The sequence below is a fragment of the Mixophyes fleayi genome, chromosome 1 (genome assembly GCF_038048845.1).
Source record: "Mixophyes fleayi isolate aMixFle1 chromosome 1, aMixFle1.hap1, whole genome shotgun sequence".
Classification (NCBI taxonomy): domain Eukaryota; kingdom Metazoa; phylum Chordata; class Amphibia; order Anura; family Limnodynastidae; genus Mixophyes; species Mixophyes fleayi.
In genome coordinates, this window is record NC_134402.1 from 324222845 (window position 1) to 324241615 (window position 18771).

Sequence of the window (18771 nt, forward strand, 5' to 3'; positions counted from 1 at the left end):
TGATATGATTTTTGACATGTTATAACCCATATGTGATAATCTGCCAAATTATGGTATGCTGTTGTATTTGACAGGATTCTGGATGATATTGAGGTGTATGAAGAGCAGGTATCGTTTAAACTTGAGGAACTTGTCACCATCTCTTCCTTTCTCAACTGCTTTGTGTTCAAGATGATTTGGGATGGTCTCCTGGGTAAGACTTGGCAGTACAGTACAGATTCACCACATTCATGTGACCTCAAGCTCCCCACCGCTTCTCCTCTTTAGTACATATGGTTTTTTTTCTCCTTACCCCCCCAACCTCTTCATCTATTCATTTCTCTTAATAAACCACTCCCCTTATGTCCTTTACACTGTATCTTGTATAGATAAACCTAATTTTCTCCTGTATCCATTGGAAGACATTGGGATCATTGGGGTATAATGTAGGGTGATAGGCGCGCTGGCAGTTTAAGAAACTTTAACACTTGACCCAAGCTCCTATCCCTCTATACCCCTCTCATTTTAGGCCTCAGTTTAGTTTAGTGTAGGCGTATAGGATATATTTGGCCTGCTGGGCAGCCCTTTTTATGTTTAATCTTTTTTGGATCCTCCCTTCGACACCCGCAAACAGCGGGTGTTCTTGCCACCCGACAAGTTTCACTTACGGAGGATGGTAAGGTCTCCTTTGGCTGTCAGAAAGACCTCGGTACACTTCTGCATGAAGTTTCTGGTTAAGATGGTATTGACTGTCAAGGTCGTCTAGTTTGCTTAATTTCATGCAAGGGAATTTCAGATGGAACTCCTCTCGTAGTGGAACAGACCTCATTTGAACCTTTCGAGTCAAGTGTTTCGTCTTTCCCCTCAGGTGTATCGGTCACTCTTTCGGTGGTTTCAGATGGACAGTCTCTGCAGGGGTTGCCCATTTTCAGTCTTGGATTGGGCTTTGGTGACAACAGATGCCAGTTTTCATGGTCTTTGGATTCTGGAGCAATCCAAGCTTACGATCAATGTCGTGGAACTGTGCCCGGTGTACCGTTGTCTGGTCAGTGCATGTTTGCTGCATGGCAGGGCAGTAAAGATCCAGTCAGACAATGTCACAATAATGACATATGTCAGTCAGCAGGGTGGCACCAGGAGTCGTTTAGCAATGTGAGAGACATTGCGATTTTGATTCCAGGGGTGAAAAACTGGGGGGCTCAGAAAGAGCAGGCAGACTCTTCACCCTGGTGAAAGGTGTTTCTCGAGTTGGTGGACAGGTGCGGTCAACTGGACATTGACATGATAGAATCTTGGTTTAACCGCAAGGTCAAGCTCTTCTGCTCCAGGGCAAGAGATCCTCGGGCAGACTTGATAGGCGCCATGTCCTTTCCCTCGTGGTACCTGTTCCCTCCGGTAACCATGTTTCTGAGTGTCTTGAAGAATGTGAAGAAAGAAGGCATCCTGGCCAATGTGGTTGCACTGGATCTGCCTCGGAGGGCCTGGTACACCGTCATTCTCTCCATGGCTGTGAGTCAGCCATGATGGTGTCTGCTGCTCCAGCCAGACCTGTTAAGTAAATGACCTTTTTTTTTTATATTGGTTTAGAACGTCTGGCTTTAACGGTGTGGCTGTTGAAGACATGATCCTTCGAGCTCATGGTGCAAACCATGCTTAAGGCTCGGAAGCTGGTTCAGCCTAAAACAATCATCGTGTCTACAGGACATATACTAACTGGTGCGAAAGGAAGGGGTATCCTACCGCCTCTTCTCAATTATCTGGGTTACTTATGTTCTTACAGGATGAGCTGGACGCTGACTTGCGCCTCAGTTTGCTTAAGGTTCAGGTGTCTAGTCTTTCTGTCTTTTTTCAAAAAAGACTTGCTTTGATGCCTGATGTGCAGATGTTCCTGCAGGAGGTGCTTCATGTGCCGCCTCCCTATGTTCCTCTGGTGGCGTCTTAGGATTTAAACTTGGTGTTGAATGCTTTGCAGCATTCCCGTTTAGAATCCTTGGACACTGTGGACTTGAAATTGACTGTATTCTCTTTGGCCATTTCTTCCTTTCCAAAGTTGTGTCCCAGTTCCACATAAATCTGTATATAATCATCCCTGCTCTACCCTGACCAGGTGTCTGTCTTTGGAGTATGAGGCTCCTTTCGATCTCCAGATGTGGTGCAAGCTTTGCTTATTTATGTGCGCAGGACCCAATATGTGCGCAAGACTGAGGATCTTTTGGTCCTTTATAATGAGCACAAGAGGGGCTGGCCAGCCTATAGGGCATCTTTGCTCGGGCATGGCTTATGGTGGGGCTGGGCAGCCAGTACTGGATAATCTTCGGACTCATTCCACGAGGTCGGTAAGTGCTTCCTGGGCGCCACAGTATGTTGCCTCAACTGAAAAGTCAGACGCCCACCTGGTCCTCGATTCACACTTTTACCTGGTTCTACAGGTTTCATGTGTTTTCATCCAGGGATGCCAGTTTTGAAGAAAAGGTGCTTCGCTCTGTTTCTTCTGAGCAATCCGACTGTGATGGCAGCTTTGGGACATCCCCAATGTTCCCCGTTTCCCCCAACGTATGTGGGAGAAAATAGGATTTTATTTTATTTTTTAACTCTATTTAGAAAGGGGACATAAGAAAACAAAAACATTGAGCATTACCATACAAACATTCAAGTCATTCCCTTTAAACGTTTCCTTATATATGGGGGAAAAGCATAGACAGTGAAGGCGTAGCACATGGGGGAAGGGTGGAGATGGAGAGGTACAAAATAAATAAAAATGACGTTCACATAACAAAGTAATGCTGGCCAGTGCAAGGCAGACCTACATGTATACATCAACATAAACAATAAATAGACATAGCGCGTTTCCGTACTAGGGTGGAAAGCGTAGAACATCCATGCCAGAGGATCCTGAGGTGGCTTAAGGCTCGGTTTGTGAATAGTGAAAATAGGATTTTTATTCTTATGTTAATTACATTTCTCTTCGTCCACTGGGGAGAACCAGGTGCCCACCCTTGACACTATAGTTTCTCCTTTTGTGTGACATGTTGTGTTTTGTGTTCAGGAGGATGTTGTTGTTGTTTCCTCCTTTCTGTTTGTTTCTCTCTCTATTGTCTCATTTTCTGTGTGGCTTGGTTAACATAAACTGAGGCCTAACAGGAGAGGTGTATAGAGGGAGAGGAGCTAGGGTCAAGTGTTAAAGGTTCTTAAAGTGCTCACACACCTATCTCGCTACACTATACCCCAATGTTCCTGCTGTCCTCGAGAAGTGTAGTCTACGCAAGTATAAAATTCCTATTATTACAGCAATAGCTCGACTACACATACATGTTTAGGTATAGCAGGAGTACTAACAACTTTTACACTGCTACCAATACCATTTCTGTCTACTTTAAGGAATAAATTGTAGATTTGTTTTTTGCAGAGAATGCAAAAGGAGAAACGCTTGAGCTTTTCCATTCAGTGCATGGCTGGCTGATGGTGCTATATGAGAGAGACTGCCGCAGGAGATTTGCCCCAGAAGACCATTGGTTGAGAAAGTGAGTGTGTGTATCGTAAGATGTGTGTGACACTTAGTGTTTTGACAACAGATAAAACTCTTAAATATCGAAGTGGCAATAACAGATTTCTAAGCTGAAGGAACCTGAACCATAGGTAGGGTTAACAAAGGTAGTTGGAGGAAGCGTGTTGTGGTTTAAGTCCTTAGATTCATAAGTAGAGCACAAGGTACATTATCGGGGAAATAATAGAGTAGGAAATAGATCCTATTATGTTGGCCACACAAACTGTAATATTTGCTTTGATATTGTTCAGTTTGCCTAATATTGCAGTGCATATGGCCCTAATATTACCATGTCTTATAGTAAGATGACCAAAATAAATTGGATTATTGCTGGACATGTTGGAAAATGCAGGAAGATGACCACAGAAAACCTCCTGTTCAATAATAGGCCCCATTGACAACAGAAGAGATACTGCTGCTCAGCAAAACTGCCGAACAGCCAGATCTCGACTAATTTGACTACTTCTGCATGTGGCCATGTTGCTTTATGCTCTTACCATTTGTGGCATGCTCTCGAATATGGGAGGTGACAGTCTAGCCAAGGCTAGCAAATCTTTTAGAACCTGTCTGGACAGCCTCTATTTATGAAAAATTATTGTTTAAAGGGGATTGTGAAATATTTGCTGGCATAAGAGTATTTCAGAAAACTTAAAATGCATATTTTGGTGTTTTCCAGGACCAGGGACCTAATAAGTTCATATAGGAAATTACTATTTGTAGGCAATAACCTGTGAGATAAGGGCAGGGCCAGACAAGTTGGAAGAGGAAGATGGGGTACATTATACACTTGCAGCATAGCTTGGCTAATCTGAGTGTTGTGTGGTTAGAAAATATATTTGAGTGTCTCTTTCAGATATGTTATGTGACACTTTTTACAGCAGTGTTAGACTGTGTGTAAATCATTTTGCCCTGTTTTACTCCTCATTGTTAGCTCAACACCATTAATATTTTGCGAAATGGTTGAGGTTTAAGAAGTGGCTTCATCCTGTACACGTCTATTCAGAAAATGTCTTTAAAGCAGTTTTTCTTTTAAGGATAGCCCCATTTTTTTTTTCAGTTTAGGTTGGCATTTTATAAGGTAGACATATTTGCAGAATATTACTTACCTGGGGTCTGGTATTTCACTAGTGTTTACGTGGGTTTCCACACAGAGTGCAAAGATATGGTAGGGTAGCTGGCTTCTGACATAATTGGCCCTGGTTTGTGTTTGTGTGCCTATTGTAGGGAAGTTCTTAGCTCCACTGAGGCAGGGACTGATTGTACAACTCTATATGTTGTGTGTTCTTCTAGAGATCTTAAACCAGCTTTGCTGTTCCAAGAACTGGACAAGGAGCGAAAGAGAGCCCAATTCCTGCTCCAGTACATCCCTCATGTCATCCCACATAAAAATGTAAGTGGCACTGCATACATCCATGCTCATAACTGCAGCTATTGATTTAATTCTTAAAGTAAATGAATAAATCCAAAAACATGTTCAGACAATTATTTGCCCACATATTGAAAAATGTTCCTGTTTAACATTGTAAAATATGTTGGACTGTTTCTAGACATTTTTGGTATCTCTAAAACTCTAATGCAACTTCTGTCAAAGACGGTGATTATTTGTGCTCTTCTTTTGTATTATGTCACAATAAGTTACATTTGCCTGAGTTTGCAGAAAAAAACAAAAACACAGCACAGATTTACACACTATATCCCTTTTTACAGCTAGAATCTGGAAACAGTCACTTTAGACAATAGTTGCATTTTCAGTTATAAATATGTCATCTCTAATCTGGCACTTTTTGTCTTATTTTACCTGCACTGTCCACCTGTGCATGTTTAATAGAGTACTTGGTACAGAAAGCCAATGCAAACCATAATTAGCTTCTGTTTCTGTCCTACAGAGAGTCCTTTTGTTCAGAAATATAGTTACTAAGGAAAAGGAGAAGCTGGGTTTAGTGGAGACAAACATTGCTTCGCCACATGTTACACACATCACTATACGAAGATCACGGATGCTGGAGGTATGTCAAAGATCAGTTTAACAGCAGATGTTTTTTCATACTTTTAAATTTTATCTGATGGGAAGGAAAGTATCATACAGTCTTCTTATCAGTAGGAAACAATTCTAAAGAGTTTAGTGAGTACAGCAGTACTGTGTGATGTCATCACCAACTGCCGAGTGACATACAGACTTTTACTCAGTCTGGCTTCATATGACCTGACCTTTTAATCCTCTGTTACTGCTATGGTTGCAGTTCTGGTGGGCATGGAAGGTGGGCTTCTGCTATGCTCCTCTGGTACTGGTTGGCACCTACTACATCCTTCCATCATTTTCCATATCCATACATATTCCCAGGTGTGGCCCTTCCCTGCATTTGCACCTGGGCTCTGATAAGCTAATTTGCATATGGCAACATATGCAACCACTTAGAGGAATATTTCAAGCCAAGGACCTCCAGCCCTAATTATCTTTCTTTTGTTGCAATGCTAATCTGTCCTCTGGCCAGAATAAGCCACTTTAAGCACACACACCCCCCAGCTAGTACTGCAAGCACACACACACCCCCAGCTTGCACTTTCCAATGGAGAATCTAATGCTATTCCCAACCCTGATTTTCATCATCCAAGTACACACAAACCCAGTTCCTTCACCGAGGAAGGGGGGGAATAGGGGTGGGAGAGTGAGTGAACATGGCTGCTGGGGGGGAGGGGGGAGTGAGTGAACATGGCTGCTTGGGGGGGATTTAAGTGAACATAGCTGCTGGGGAAAGAGTGAGTGAACATGGATGCTGGGGGGGAGGGTGAGTAAACATGTCTGCTGGGGGGAGAGTGAGTGAAAATGTATGTTAATATAGTGTGTGTGTGCTATGTTAAAATAGTGTGTGTGGCCGCAGTATTTTAATATGGCGCGTGTGTTGGCTGCAATATGTTAATATGGCGTGTGTGGGTGGGTGGCCGCAGTATGTTAATATGGCGTGTGTGTCTTGGAGCAGTATGTTAATATAGAGTGGGGGAGATAGGCTATTTAATATTGGAGTGTAGGTGGTGGCTAATTATTTAAGGTGAGGTGACGGAACCTTTAATTTAATGCTGGGACTGTTTGGAGGAAGGGAAATAGGTTTTGATTAAATGGGTATACTGTTTAATGTTGGGGCTGGTTGGAGGGTAATAGGTCTACTTATCAAATGTGAATATTATTATTGTTGGGAATGGAGGTAGGCATAATTATAAAACGTGAGTGCTATTGATTTAACATCGGGGCCCAGGGCAGTATTTCTCTGTTAACGGAAGAACCAGGGTGGGCTGTATCGCTGGCACAGTCGATGGGCACTCTGGTGCAGTTCTCTCCCGTCAGGCGGAGACTACAGCGCTGACAGGGAGCTCTCCTTCTACCTCGATAGGGAGGGGGGCTACAGTTTCAGCGGTACTCCAACAACAGGTTAATAACGGGACAGACTTAGCAACCGCTGGCCCTTCATCCTTTATTTTTTCCCAGTGGGCTCCTGTAGAGGAGCCCGCTTGGTCCTCCTATTTGGTTAGGGGAATTGATAGACTGAACAAGTTTCTAGACTCTCCGAGATCTTCTCTGTCTAGAACCAAACGTAAGCGAACCAATCATCCTCTTCTTTCAGTATCAGAATCAGAAATATCATCTGAAGAGATTGGAGAAATTCCTTACGAGACAGTCGGTCACCAGGTGGCGGATGTTGAGTATTCTCAAAGAATCAAGGCATTGAGGATCTGGTCCTAGTAGTTAGAAGGAACTTAGACCTTTTAGACATAGATGAGCCTACCGCTCCGGATCAAGGTCTTTTTAAAAATATAAAAAGACGCACAGTCTATTGACAGGTTGGTCTCAACCGGGTCGCAAGGTAGTACGTTCCTAAAAGATTCATGGAATTGTATCCTCTACAGTTGGAAGATGTTAACCGTTGGGAACAAGTACCAAGGGTTGACACGCCAGTAGCACTCCTGGCATGTCACACCACTGTGCCAGTCCCGGGCTCAGCTTCCCTTCAGGATGCTACTGACAGCAAAGTAGAAGGATTTTTAAACTCCATCTATGTAGCTACAGGAGCTTCTTTTAGACCTATGCTATCATCAGCATGGGTTGCCAGGGCCATGGAGTCCTAGGCTGACCAGCTTCCGGCAGCACTTCAGGATTCCGACCTTCTCCCCCTTGCTCTGCACTTTAAAGAGGCATCGGGCTATTTATATGAGGCAGCTCAAAATGCAGCCTCAATTTCTTCCGCTGCATCTGGCTCAGCGGTGGTAGCAAGACGATCCCTCTGGCTTAGATCCTGGAAAGCTGATGCAGAGTCAAAGTGTTCCCTTGAGGCTCTTCCATATTCGGGATCGGTACTGTTTGGCCCTTAGCTGGATAATATAATTTCTCAGGCGACGGGGGAACAAGCACGTTCCTTCCAACAAATGTACCAAAGTCTCAGCTACCCAGGTTCAGTTCGTTTCGTCAGCCCTTTCGAGGGAACTCGTCCAATAGAGGTCAGGCGAGCAGGGGCAGATCCTTTGGCTTCAGAGGGCATTCGCAAAAAAGAAGGTCTTCCTCCTTTTCCTCAGCAAGGCTTGCTGCTCCCAAGCTGCAGGATAAACCTGCAGCATGACTCGCATCCTCCTCTCCTCGCGGGAGCGGGAGGGCGTCTGCATTTATTTAGGGAACAGTGGATAGCGTCCTCCCCAGATCAATGGATTCAGGGGATTATGACAAGGGGCTACATGATCAGTCTAGTGGGTCAGGCCCCGCTCGGTTCTTTCCCACCTCCTTACCGTTAGATCCCAAAAGGAAACAAGCGATGTTGGATTGTGTCGCTTCTCTTCTTTCCGCAGGGGCCATTTGCGCAGTTCCGGAAGTGTAGAGACGCCAGGTATTCTACTCAAACCTATTCTTAGTCTCAAAACCGGATGGTTCCTTCTGCCCAATTCTCAATCTAAAGTCCCTAAATGTACACCTATGGGTGGAAAGATTTTGCATGGAATCTCTTCGGTCTGTAATAAATGGCCTGGAACCGGAAGAATTCCTGGCATCCATAGATATTTGGGATGCCTACTTGCACATTCCAATATGGGAGGGTCATCATTCCCTACTTCGCTTCATTGGAGCCTCCCACTACCAGTTCAGGGCACTCATATTTGGTCTCTGTCAGCGCCAAGAGTTTTCACAAAGTTTTCATGTCGGTGATGGCCAGTTGTCTTCGTTCCAGGGAGGTCAGAATAGTGCCCTACCTAGACGATCTTCTCTTCAAGGCGGCATCCGCTCATCTCTTGAGTCAACGTCAGTCTCACGGATGGTTCTTAAATCTAAACAAGTCTCAGTTAATACCTTGCCAAAGGATGACATTCTTGGGTCTCATCATGGACACCAGAGAACAGAAGGTGTTCCTTCCCGAGGACAAAGCCCGATCCATTCAGATCTTGACGAACCGGGAGTTGTCTCAACATAGTTCCTTCATGCTCTTATGCATGAAGATCCTAGGGAAGATGGTCTCAACATTCAAGACTATCCCTTACAGAAGATACCACTCCAGACAGTTTCAGTGGGATCTTCTATCGAAGTGGTCAGGGTCTCATCTCAGATTGGACTCCCAGCCTGTCCGTCTGTCTCAAGAGACCCGGTTGTCCCTTCACTGGTGGAGAGTTCGAGACTATTGTTAGCAGGTTGTTTGCTGCAGTGTCCTGGATAATTGTCACAACGCCAATCATCAGGGCTGGAGGGCAGTGACTCTTCATCTTCGCCGTTTCGACACCAGGACTTTCCTCGGATGGCTTTTGAAGCCAACCTCTGGAAGTCAAAAGGGTTCTCTTCCAGGGTGGTGAACAATCTTTTGCTGGCTAAGAAACCTGTTTCTGCTCGTATCTACCACAGGATTTGGTGAACCTACATTAGTTGGTGTGAGAGTAGAGACCACCATACTGCGACTTTTAATCTTCCTCGTTTTTTATGGCTTTTCTACAGCATGGTCTTCAAATGGGCCTCCGGTTGGGTTTCTTGAAGGTTCAGGTATCGGCCTTATCAGTCTATTTTCAGTTGCGGTTGGCGGACATGCCAGACATAAGGACTTTTCTTCAGGGGGTGTTGCACATTTAGCCGCCCTACTTACCACCCACTGCTCTGTGGGATCTTAATTTGGAACTTTCAATGCTTAAGTCTCCTCCTTTTTTTAGCCTTTACCATATCTAGTTTTCCATAATGATAGGACGGTCCTCCGTACTGTTCCATTTTTTCAACCTAAGGTGGTATTGGGGTTTCACTTAAACCAGGACATTGTACTTCAAGTTTTTCAAGAACCTTCTACTTTTATGACAAGAAGAATTTGTTCTATTTTTCAACTAAATCTAACTTCTTGGCTGCAGTGTGCTCTGTTACTTGCTGAATAAGTGTGCTCTGCAAGCTGAGAGCCGGCCGGCTCTCAATTGCTTAGAAAGTTTTTGTACTTGGTTTTTTATTTTTAGTTTAACAAATCAGTCAGTGCTGACAAGCGGCTTATTGCCGCTGCCAGGCTACTTCAGGACCATGATACTAGTGGTGCCTAAACGGCAAAGAGCGCCGGTAAATCGAATCGTCGGGGGCTGCCATATTGGATTATACCAAGTCCCCTCCTCAGCAAAGGAGGGGTGGTAGTTGTGCATTCAGAAAAATGGCCACCAGAAATCTGCTACTAGCGACTGGTACATAATATAGATGCAGCAGATCGCCCTCTTTAACAGCCTAAAACTCAAGGAGGAGCAGGAAAAAGGTGCATTCGGAGTGTACTAAGAACAGAGTCCCCCAAAAACTTCCCGGGAAAAGAGCAGCAGACATTCTCTGGGACACTGAGTTGCTGACAGACCTCTCCTGCTCCATAAGACATCTTAGCCTGATTGGAAGGCCTAGTACCACTTTTCTTATATCTCTATATCATAGATGGGGGTATATTCAAACAAAGTTGTTGTTGCAATAGCATTTTTTAATAAAATATAGAATATTAATTGCATAACACAAAGCCTTTGCAAGGGATACTAATGTTTGTCATAGATTACTTAGTTACTTTGGGCAGCACAGTGGCTTAGTGGTTAGCACTTCTGCCTCACAGCGCTGGGGGGGGTCATGAGTTCAATTCCCGTCCATGGCCTTATCTGTGCTGAGTTTGTATGTTCTCCCTGTGTTTGCATGGGTTTCCTCCAGGTGCTCCGGTTTCCTCCCACACTCCTAAAAATAAAAATAAAATAAAAAAAAAAAATATATATATATATATATATATATATATATATATATATATATATATATATATATGTGTGTGTGTGTGTATGTATATATTAGGGAATCTAGACTGTAAGCTCCAATGGGGCAGGGACTGATGTGAATGAGTTCTCTGTACAGCGCTGCGGAATCAGTGGCGCTATATAAATAAATGTGATGATGATAACTTTCTGTTTGCTTGTGAGTGATTGCCTGTATTTCACTCTTTTACTGTTATACAGTTCCCTTAAAAATGTCTGATAAGGGAAAGGCACATCGGGCAAAATATTATACCTGTTCCAAGTGTAAAGATAAGTTACCAATGGGACTACAGGACCCAGGGGTGATTTGTGCTGATTGCAGCGGGGATACCCTGGCTGTGTAGGCTCAGGTTAGCACACTGCCACTAGCGGAAACACCAGCATGGGCAAATGCCCTGACACAGGGGGTTGAGACATTGTTGGTTTAGATAGCAGCTTAACCAGAGATTCCAGCAGTTCTCCCCTCTAGCTCAATTGCAATTGACCCCCTCATAACAGGCAGGAATACAGGGACCGCCGAGTCCACAGACTTTGGACAGGCTGGGGCTCCGTCTGTCCTCGCCTCACAAGACCCTCCTACAGGAGAACCGGCTTAGTCGGCTTTCCTAGTTAGAGGACTTGATTGGTTAAATCGGTTCTTGGATGTGCCAAGACCCTTACCCAAAAATAAGCGACACCGATCCACTAACCCCCTTCTGACACTCTCTGATTCGGAGGAATCGTCAGAAGAGGAGGGTAAACTGATAGAAGACTCTGATTCTTCACAGGTCATAGACCCAGAAGAGTCTTCCAGATATCAAGGTATTGATGACCTGGTGGTGGCAGTTCATCAGACATTAGGAATTCTGGATCTAGAAGAGGCTAAAACATCACATCAAAGTCTCTTCAAAAGAGCTAGAAAACGTGCAAACCACTTTCCTCCATCACTAGAACTGAAGTAAATAGCGGAAGCATCCTGGAATCAACCAGATAGGAAATCTACTGTTCCGCGAAGGTATCTGGATTTATATCCATTACAGGAGGATGATATCAACCATTGGGAAAAGGTCCCAACGGTTGATTCACCGATGGTGTGCTTAGCACAACACACCACACTCCCTATCCCAGGGACAGCCAACCTGCAGGATAATTCTGACCGCAAAATAGAGGGTTTTTTAAAGTCTATCTACACTGTGGCAGGTACGTCATTCAGACCTGTTTTCATCTGTATGGGTTGCTAGGGCTATGGAAACATGGGCTGACCAATTATCTGCGGGTCTGCAAAATTCGGAATTGCTCCCTCTTGCCCTGCATCTCAAGGAGGCTTCTGGATACTTATACGAGGCCTCCCAGAATGTAGCCATCATTTCTTCATTTATTTCTGCAACCGCAGTAGCGGCCAGGGAAACCTTATGGTTCAGGATCCTGGGATGCTGACACAGAATCAAAAAAGTTGGTAGAATCACTCCCTTATTCAGGGGGAGTGTTATTCGGCCCTGAACTGGACAGCATAATTTGCCAGGCCACAGGAGGCAAAAGCATCTTTCTCCCAGTAAATGTCCGAAAACCTAGAACACCAATGTTTGGTTCATTTAGACAGTCCTTTTCGTGGGTGCTCTGCTGGCCAGGGCCAGACACATAGACTGAGAACTTCAGCCTCTATAGGACATAGGATATAGAGGTAGGTTTTCCTTCTCCACTAAACGTCCATCTCCCAAGCTTCCATAAAAACAGTCAGTTTGACGGTCTCCCTCCCCTTCTCGCGGCTGCGGGAGTAAGTGGACATCTCCTATTGTTTAGAGATCAGTGGGCAGCATCCTCTGAAGACCATTGGGTTCGGGGGAAAGACAGGATACGTGATAGATCTATCAGGTCCAGTACCTTGTCAGTTCTTCGCAACCAGCTTACCCCACGACCCTCGAAAGAAAGCTGCCATGCTTACATGTGTTGCTTTCTTCTTTTCGGAGTCATCTGCCAGGTTCCAGAATACTAAAAGAGACAGCGGTTTTACTCCAATCTTTTTTTGGTCCCAAAGTCGGAATGCTTGTTCCGGCCTGTGCTAAACTTAAAGCAGTTAAACCGGCACCTACGGGTGGTCAGGTTTCGAATTGAATCCCTCAGGTCCGTCATCAATGGACTGGAACCAGATCAATTCATGGCATCTATAGACATCAAAGATGCCTACCTTCACATACCTATTTGGAAGGCTCATCAGGCCCTTCTCATATTTACAGTGGGACCGTCTCACCACCAATTCAGAAGTCTCCCATTTGGACTTTTGACAGCACCCAGAGTGTTTACAAAAATAATGGCAGTAATGGCAGCCTGTCTTCATTCCAGAGGAGTGCAAATAGTGCCCTATCTGGACGATTTGCTCATAAAAGCCTCCTCAGCTCTCCTGCTGAATCAGCACCTGGTCCTCACTATCAGGTTCCACTTTTCTGGGACTAATCATGGACCCAAACAAGCAAAAGGTTTTTCTTCCAGAGGACAAATCTCAATCCCTGAGGAACCTGACGGCTCGGGTCATGACCTGCCGCAGACCGTCGGTCCACTTATCCATGTGCCTATTAGGATAGATGGTATCGACTTTTGAGACCATTCCTTATGGTCAGCTGCACTCGCACTGCTACCAATGGACCTCTTGAGGAAGTGGTCAGGATCTCATCTGAGATTAGAGGGACAACTGATACAATTGTAACCAGAGACAAAGGCTTCCCTCAGGTGGTGGATGGTCCAGGACAATCTGACAGTGGGAAGGTCCTTTGCTCTGGATCTTCGTAACCACAGTCGCCAGCCTGACAGCATGGGGGACTGTGGTACTTCGGTTACGGCTCCAGGGACTTTGGACCGCTTGGGATACTTCTCTTCCCATCAACATTCTGGAACTAAAAGCCATGCTAATGGCCTTACAGAGCGCCCAGATGATACTTCGCGGACACCCAGTCAGTCTGCAGTCCGACAATGCAACACAGTGTCTTATGTCAACAGACAGGGGTCACCAATAGCGCGAGAGCAATGAGGGTGGCTGCTCAGATCTTGACTTGGACAGAAAACCACGTTCCCGCTATATATCAGCAATTTTTATCCCAAGAATCCAAAACTGGGAAGCGGGCTTTCTCAGCCGGCATGCGATATTGTTGGGCGAGTAGTCACTCCATCCGGAAGTCTTCCAGTCTCTGATCATACGATGAGGGATCACGGACCTGGACTTAATGGCATCGCGTCACAACAGGAAGGTACCTCAGTTTTGCTCTCGAGCAAGAGACCCCTTGGCGGTGGCCATCGAGTTAATGACGATTCCATGGGACTTCAGGTTGGGATACCTGTTTTCTCCCATCCCTATGAATACCAGAGTCCTTTGACGATTGAAGCAAGGGGAAAGCCCACTCATACTAGTGGCTCCCGCTTGGCCAAGGCAAGTTTGGTACACAAAAACTCTTGGACTAACGGTAGGTCCGGGTCTGAAATTACCTCTTCATGAAGACCTTCTTCAGGAAACACCATTCACACATCAGGAATTGCCTTGGCTCAATTTAACGGCATGGCTGTTGAGGCCAACCTGTGGAGATCCAGAGGGTTCTCTCCACGAGTAGTGAACACCCTCCTTCGCGTTAGAAAACCAGTTTCGGCTTGTATTTAGCACCGCATCTGACGAACCTACATCAGATGGTGTGAGAACCGACCATGCCACACGGCTGCCTTTCGTCTTCCGCGGTTTCTGGCTTTTCTCCAGGATGGCTTGGTTGCGGGCCTCCGTCTGGGTTCACTGAAAGTACAGATATCGGCCTTTTCGGTATACTTTCACCTGCGCTTGGCAGACATTCCGGATGTCAAGACCTTCTTAGAAGGAGTCCTACATTTCCAGCCTCCATATGTTCCTGCAACGGCCCCCTGGGATCTTAACCTGGTGCTTAAAAACTTCAAGGGCCTCCTTTTGAACCATTTTGCACTGCAGAATGGTTCAAAAGGAGGCCCTTAATTAACAGCAGAAGGGAGGGAACGCAGTGTGCCCCAGATGGAATCAGAGAAACGGATTTATCGTAAGTATAAAAATCCTCTCTTCCCTCCAATTGCCACCATGTACAATTTGCAGACAAGGTAATACATTATATGGATGCACATAAACTTAACTTTGTTACTATAAAAGAAAATTAACATACTTATGAGAATTTTTCACAAGAAAATGTTTTATAAAACATAGGCTTTCTGACACTCAGGTGTCAAGCAAGTTACATGTTGTCTTCCTCCTAGTTAGAATACCATTTCAAATTTCTTGAGGTTCAGAGGATGTACATGTTCTGTTACAACAGTAGATTGGTGTTTGCATACACAGGATTGTCAGTAATATTGCAGGCAGCCTTGACATGCTCTGCTTTAGACTTTAAGCTTTTTGCTTTATATCAGACTTCTTTTGTACACAGTGTAAGATTTGTTGGGATTTCTATAGCTGTTTGTTATGGAGGTGGGGTGCTGGAGCCAAGATAATATGGAACAATGTATTGTTTGATTAAAGAAAATGTACATTGTTGAGTTTAGGGATCCTAAAAAGTAAAAATGTCCTAAGAAAGGGCATGATTATTTGCGGCAGTCTGTATTTTTCTATTGTGTTTTTTCACAGGATGGTTATGACCAGCTGAGACAGCTTTCCCAGAATGCCATGAAAGGTGTAATTCGTGTGAAATTTGTCAATGACTTGGGGGTAGATGAGGCTGGAATAGACCAGGATGGAGTTTTTAAGGAATTCTTAGAGGAAATCATAAAGAAAGTGTTTGATCCTGCACTGAATCTTTTCAAGGTAATTGACAAACCAGGCCACTTTCATTTACCTCTAGTGCTTCTTTTATTCCATTTTTACTCTTGATTTCTGCAGACTACCTGCTCTGGGGATCGATTATACCCATCTCCTACATCTTACATCCATGAGAACTACCTCCAGTTGTTTGAGTTTGTAGGGAAAATGCTGGGAAAGGCAGTGTATGAGGTAAATTGCTGTACTAAATTTTTTACTAAAAAAAACAAAGCTGCTGTTTAAATTAAACCTTGTGCATTTCCCATTTTAGGGTATTGTGGTGGATGTTCCATTTGCTTCCTTCTTCCTCAGCCAGCTACTAGGGCACCATCACAGCATTTTCTACAGCTCTGTGGATGAGCTGCCTTCCCTGGACTCTGAGTTCTACAAGAATCTTACATCCATTAAGGTCAGTGCTGTGTATTTGTTCTTTTTGTCACTCAGACCTAGCGCTCCATAAAAGGACTGATAAAGCTCTGAAGCAGCCCTGACCAGTGCTCCAAGTAGAGGCTACTTAGTCTCTAATGCTGAAATCACAATGGTTTCATAAGATTGCTGGACTTCCTGTAAGATTACACTAGCAGGTAAATGCAATACCTTCTGCAATAAACATAATTCTTTTCACTGTAGTGAAGTTTGTCAGAGGGAATAGAACGATGACCACCACTGATTTGGAGGAATAATAATAAAAAAAATTGGTAATTTTTTCCCATTTTTTTCAAATTTGTTTGGTGGGCCAGCAAGAAAACTATCATTTTACTTAAAGGGTATATACACATAATTTAACTCTGGCACAATGTAGACATTTCTATGATGCAGAGACATCATTTTATTTGGCGTGAGCTTAGACATTTCTATCAAGAGGGGCATCATTTTATAAAAGGAGGAGTGGAGATATTTTTATTATGAGGGGTTATTATTTTATTAAAGTGGCTCAGTGGTTAGCATTTCTGCCTCACCGCTGGGGTCATGAGTTTAATTCTCGACTCAAGCCTTTTCTGTGAGGAGTTTGTATGTTCTCCCCGTGTTTGTGTGGGTTTCCTCCAACACTCCAAAAACATAATGGTAGGTTAATTGGCTGCTGACAATATTAACCCTGGTCTGTGTGTGTGTGTGTGTGTGTGTGTGTGTGTGTGTGTGTGTGTGTGTGTGTGTCTGTCTGTACGTACGTACGTACGTACGTACGTACGTACGTACGTGCGTTAGGTAATTTAGACTGTGTGGGTAAAATTAATCAACCAAGCAAATAAAACCAACCGTGGCAAAAGTTACCATGGTGAGTAGGTAAATTCTTTTGTAAAAATGACGATCAAAAATAATTTTAATTTTAATCATTGTATTCTCGAGAATAATACCATAACCTTATACATGGAGAAACTTGATCCTTTTTGAAGTTTATGACTAATCTATTGGGAAAGAAGAGGGGGGGGGGTGGGAAAGCCTAAATCTATCGCACCAATGATACCGAGCATATTCTCCTAAATAGCAACCTCATGGTTCATATTACTAGTGATACCATGATCTAGAGAGTGCAACCATATACATAGATTGGATATAAAAGAAAAAAAGGGATATAAAGAATGCATTAATGCTCTGGTCTTGGTATTTATAGAGAAATATATGTTCCACTCTTGTATAAAACTTAACTTTTATTGGCTGTTGTTGCAGCGAAATATAAAACAAATATTACAACAACTGTGTGCCTTTAAAATCCGCTGGCTAAACTCAACCATCTAATTTGTATAGAGGATACACTGTTAGCAAGATAAGAGACTAGACCTCCATTTGTATGTTAATTGCTCCTTAATTAGAACAGTCACTCATTCTGACTATTAATAAAAGCATTTATACATAGGATGATCTGGTATGTAGTAGCTACAATTGCTGCAAGGCTGTATTCAGTCTGTAATAACACACTATTACCACAGGTAGGTAAAGATCACAGATTAGCAATTGCTATTGGCAGGCTATGAATCATAGATCTGATCTTAAATGTATGGCTAACTGCCTAATCATTGCTCCATCTAACTGTGAATTTTCCTGGAGCAGATATTAAATACTACCTCCCATAATACAATAAGAATATAATGTATTCTGTTGTAGGGTTAGTCTATTGTCCCTCTTGTAATAATTGCCAGCGTGGCTTGCTAACTGCCTAGTTGTTGCTCCTACTAGTAATTGGAGCTATTGAAACAGACCAGAATGCGCCTATTTGCATACGCTTAATTGATAAAATTATGGTGTCTTGCTAACTACCTATTAAATGCTCCTGCTAGTCTTTGGAGATACTGGAGCAAAAGAAGCTAATTTCTCTTATAGATAATATAGATAGGCTTGCCACGATTAAGCACACAGCGAAATGCGCATCGGCGTTCCGCTGGCGGAAACTCTATCTATATTATCTATAAGAGGAATTAGCTTCTTTTGCTCCAGTATCTCCAAAGACTAGCAGGAGCATTTGATAGGTAGTTAGCAAGACACCATAATTTTATCAATTAAGCTTATGCAAATAGGCGCATTCTGGTCTGTTTCAATAGCTCCAATGACTAGTAGGAGCAACAACTAGGCAGTTAGCAAGCCACGCTGGCAATTATTACAAGAGGGACAACAGAATACATTATATTCTTATTGTATTATGGGAGGTAGTATTTAATATCCGCTCCAGGAAAATTCACAGTTAGATGGAGCAATGATTAGGCAGTTAGCCATACATTTAAGATCAGAACTATGAATCATAGCCTGCCAAGAGCAATTGCTAATCTGTGATCTTTACCTACCTGTGGTAATAGTGTGTTATTACAGACTGAATACAGCCTTGCAGCAATTGTAGCTACTACATACCAGATCATCCTATGTATGAATGCTTTTATTAATAGTCCAGAATGAGTGACTGTTCTAATTAAGGAGCAATTAACATACAAATGGAGGTCTAGTCTCTTATCTTGCTAACAGTGTATCCTCTATACAAATTAAATGGTTGAGTTTAGCCAGCGGATTTCAAAGGCACACAGTTGTTTTAATATTTATTTGTTTTATATTTCGCTGCAACAACAGCCAATAAAAGTTAAGTTTTATACAAGAGTGGAACATATATTTCTCTATAAATACCAAGACCAGAGCATTAATGCATCCTTTATATCCCTTTTTTTCTTTTATATCCTTTTTGAAGTTCCAAGCTTTGAGCTTTTTTTTCTATGGAATCCATGTTTTAAATTGG

General features: G+C 43.4%; 1 protein-coding gene across 1 annotated transcript in view; it reads left to right on the forward strand.

Annotated features, from left to right (window-relative positions):
- Positions 1-18771, forward strand: part of UBE3B (ubiquitin protein ligase E3B) — a 52723-nt gene that overhangs the window by 18650 nt on the left and 15302 nt on the right. Inside the window, 7 exon segments of the mRNA XM_075210926.1 lie at positions 50-193; positions 3386-3500; positions 4814-4913; positions 5410-5529; positions 15384-15560; positions 15636-15746; positions 15826-15963. Coding sequence (XP_075067027.1) covers positions 50-193; positions 3386-3500; positions 4814-4913; positions 5410-5529; positions 15384-15560; positions 15636-15746; positions 15826-15963 — 905 coding nt within the window.